At 42.2% G+C, this 1802-nt stretch overlaps 1 protein-coding gene across 1 annotated transcript in view; it reads left to right on the top strand.

Annotated features, from left to right (window-relative positions):
• Window positions 1–231: 231 nt before the first annotated feature.
• LOC125482110 (FK506-binding protein 15-like) overlaps window positions 232–1802 on the top strand; it is a gene marked incomplete at both ends in the record, with an annotated part of 5019 nt that continues 3448 nt past the window's right edge. Inside the window, one exon of the mRNA XM_048594107.1 lies at window positions 232–403. Coding sequence (XP_048450064.1) covers window positions 232–403 — 172 coding nt within the window. The remainder of the gene's footprint in view (window positions 404–1802) is intronic.

Here is a 1802-nt window from a genome sequence, read left to right as displayed (position 1 = left end):
ACCATTGATTTCACATGAATATTAAAAAAAAGTGCCTGTTGACATTTGGTGACTTAGTCATAGGCTGAGATTCCCTGGATTGCAATTTTCAGACAAACCACGTGGTGTCTGTTTCTGGTCTCGCTATGACCAGCATGTTTTCTGCCTAATGGTTGATGTGCTGTTGGCACTCTTTAGCGAAATGTCAAGACAGATTTAAAGATTCTGATTTATTTTTCCACCTTAACCTAGGTTAAAGTGACTGAAGAACTAGCAGTCGCTACCAGCCAGGTTGCCAAGTTGCAGCTAGAGCTCACATCCCACCAGAAGAAGGAGATGGAGTTACGGAGCCAGCTCGCGTCAGCATTGCAGGAGGCAGAGGGACAAAGGCTAAGGCTCAATAATGTGGAAGTCCAATTAACAGGTACAGATGATGACTCTGATCACCTTGACGTGCAAATCTATCAGGAGGAACGAGATGTCTTTGCCTGTGGCAGTCTTTGAAAGTGACAGGGAAGATTAGCTATTTTTAAACGTGCAATATCCTGGATTTTATCATTTCTGGCATAGAGGCCAAAAACAAGGCTAGACTTCATAAGTTACTGAGTAAGCCTCAGTAGCAAGAACATACAAACCATGAAGTGGGTGCAAAAGAGATTTAACTGAACAGTACCAGGGTTAGGAACAGAAGTAGATTTTAACCCTTTGAGCCTGTTTTGCCTGATCTGTTTGTGTTGTGAATTCCACATTCCCATCTGCCCCCAATAACTTTTGATACTCCTACCAAGCAAGAATCTTTCCACCTCTTATATATGTAAAAATGTAATAACCCACCGTCACCACCTTCAAATGCAGTGTGTTCCAAAATGTCTCAATTCCATGAAAGAAAAATTCCTCTCATCTCTGGCCTGAAAGGATGAACCCTCATTTTAAACCGTGTCCCCTCAGACTGACACGTAGCAGAAGCCTCCTTTGCATGTCCGCCTTGTCAGGACCACTTACGATGAAGTGGTCAGCCTGAAGAAACTAGTGCTTTTCTCCTTGAAAGATTTAAAAGTAGTCTTGGTAATTATTAAGAGTTTTCTAAGTGTGGATGGGTGAAGATTTCCATTAGTACCATGAAATAGACTTAAGATAATCAGAAGAATAAGGGGAGTGAATTTGTTTTGTATAAATTTAGCTAAGATTTGGGATGCACTGCCTGGAATCAGTGGTTACTTTCAAAAGTGAATTTGAATGTAGATCTTTTTATCAACCTGTTCAGAGATGTTTTTGCACAATTCTGGAGCACGTGGAATTTAAACTCTGGTCTCCTGGCCCAGAGGCAGGCACACTACCACTGTACTGCAAGAGCCCTCACAGAGATCAGCTGTTTTCAGACATTTTGCAGGGCTGTGAGCAAGGGAATGTATCCAATTGAACTGCTGTTTCCAAGAGTTCCTGTCGTTCTGTGTTGTATGATGGCAGTCTTGCAGCATAAGCGGATCTACAAACTTCTTATTCAGACCCTTTGATCCAACTAGTCCATGCTGACTATCATCCCAAAATTAACTAGTTCCACCTGCCTTTTGTCTTATGGAATTTGGGTGCCTGTGATCCCTTGGGCAGATATCATATTTCTTTCATTGCCCTTATGCTTGTGAAGTTTGGGTGGTAGCTACATAGTAATGATCGCTAGAATCAGGGAATTGTTGTGGTGCAGAGGAGGCCATCCAATTCATCATGGCTTGATACTAAATAAAAACTGAAAGAACTGCGGATACTGTAAATCAGGAACAAAAGCAAGCTGCTGGAAAAGCTCAGCGGGTCCGGCTGCATCTGTG

The sequence above is a fragment of the Rhincodon typus genome, unplaced genomic scaffold (genome assembly GCF_021869965.1).
Source record: "Rhincodon typus isolate 14 unplaced genomic scaffold, sRhiTyp1.1 hic_rhity00005991, whole genome shotgun sequence".
Classification (NCBI taxonomy): domain Eukaryota; kingdom Metazoa; phylum Chordata; class Chondrichthyes; order Orectolobiformes; family Rhincodontidae; genus Rhincodon; species Rhincodon typus.
This window is presented reverse-complemented; position numbering and strand designations above follow the sequence as displayed.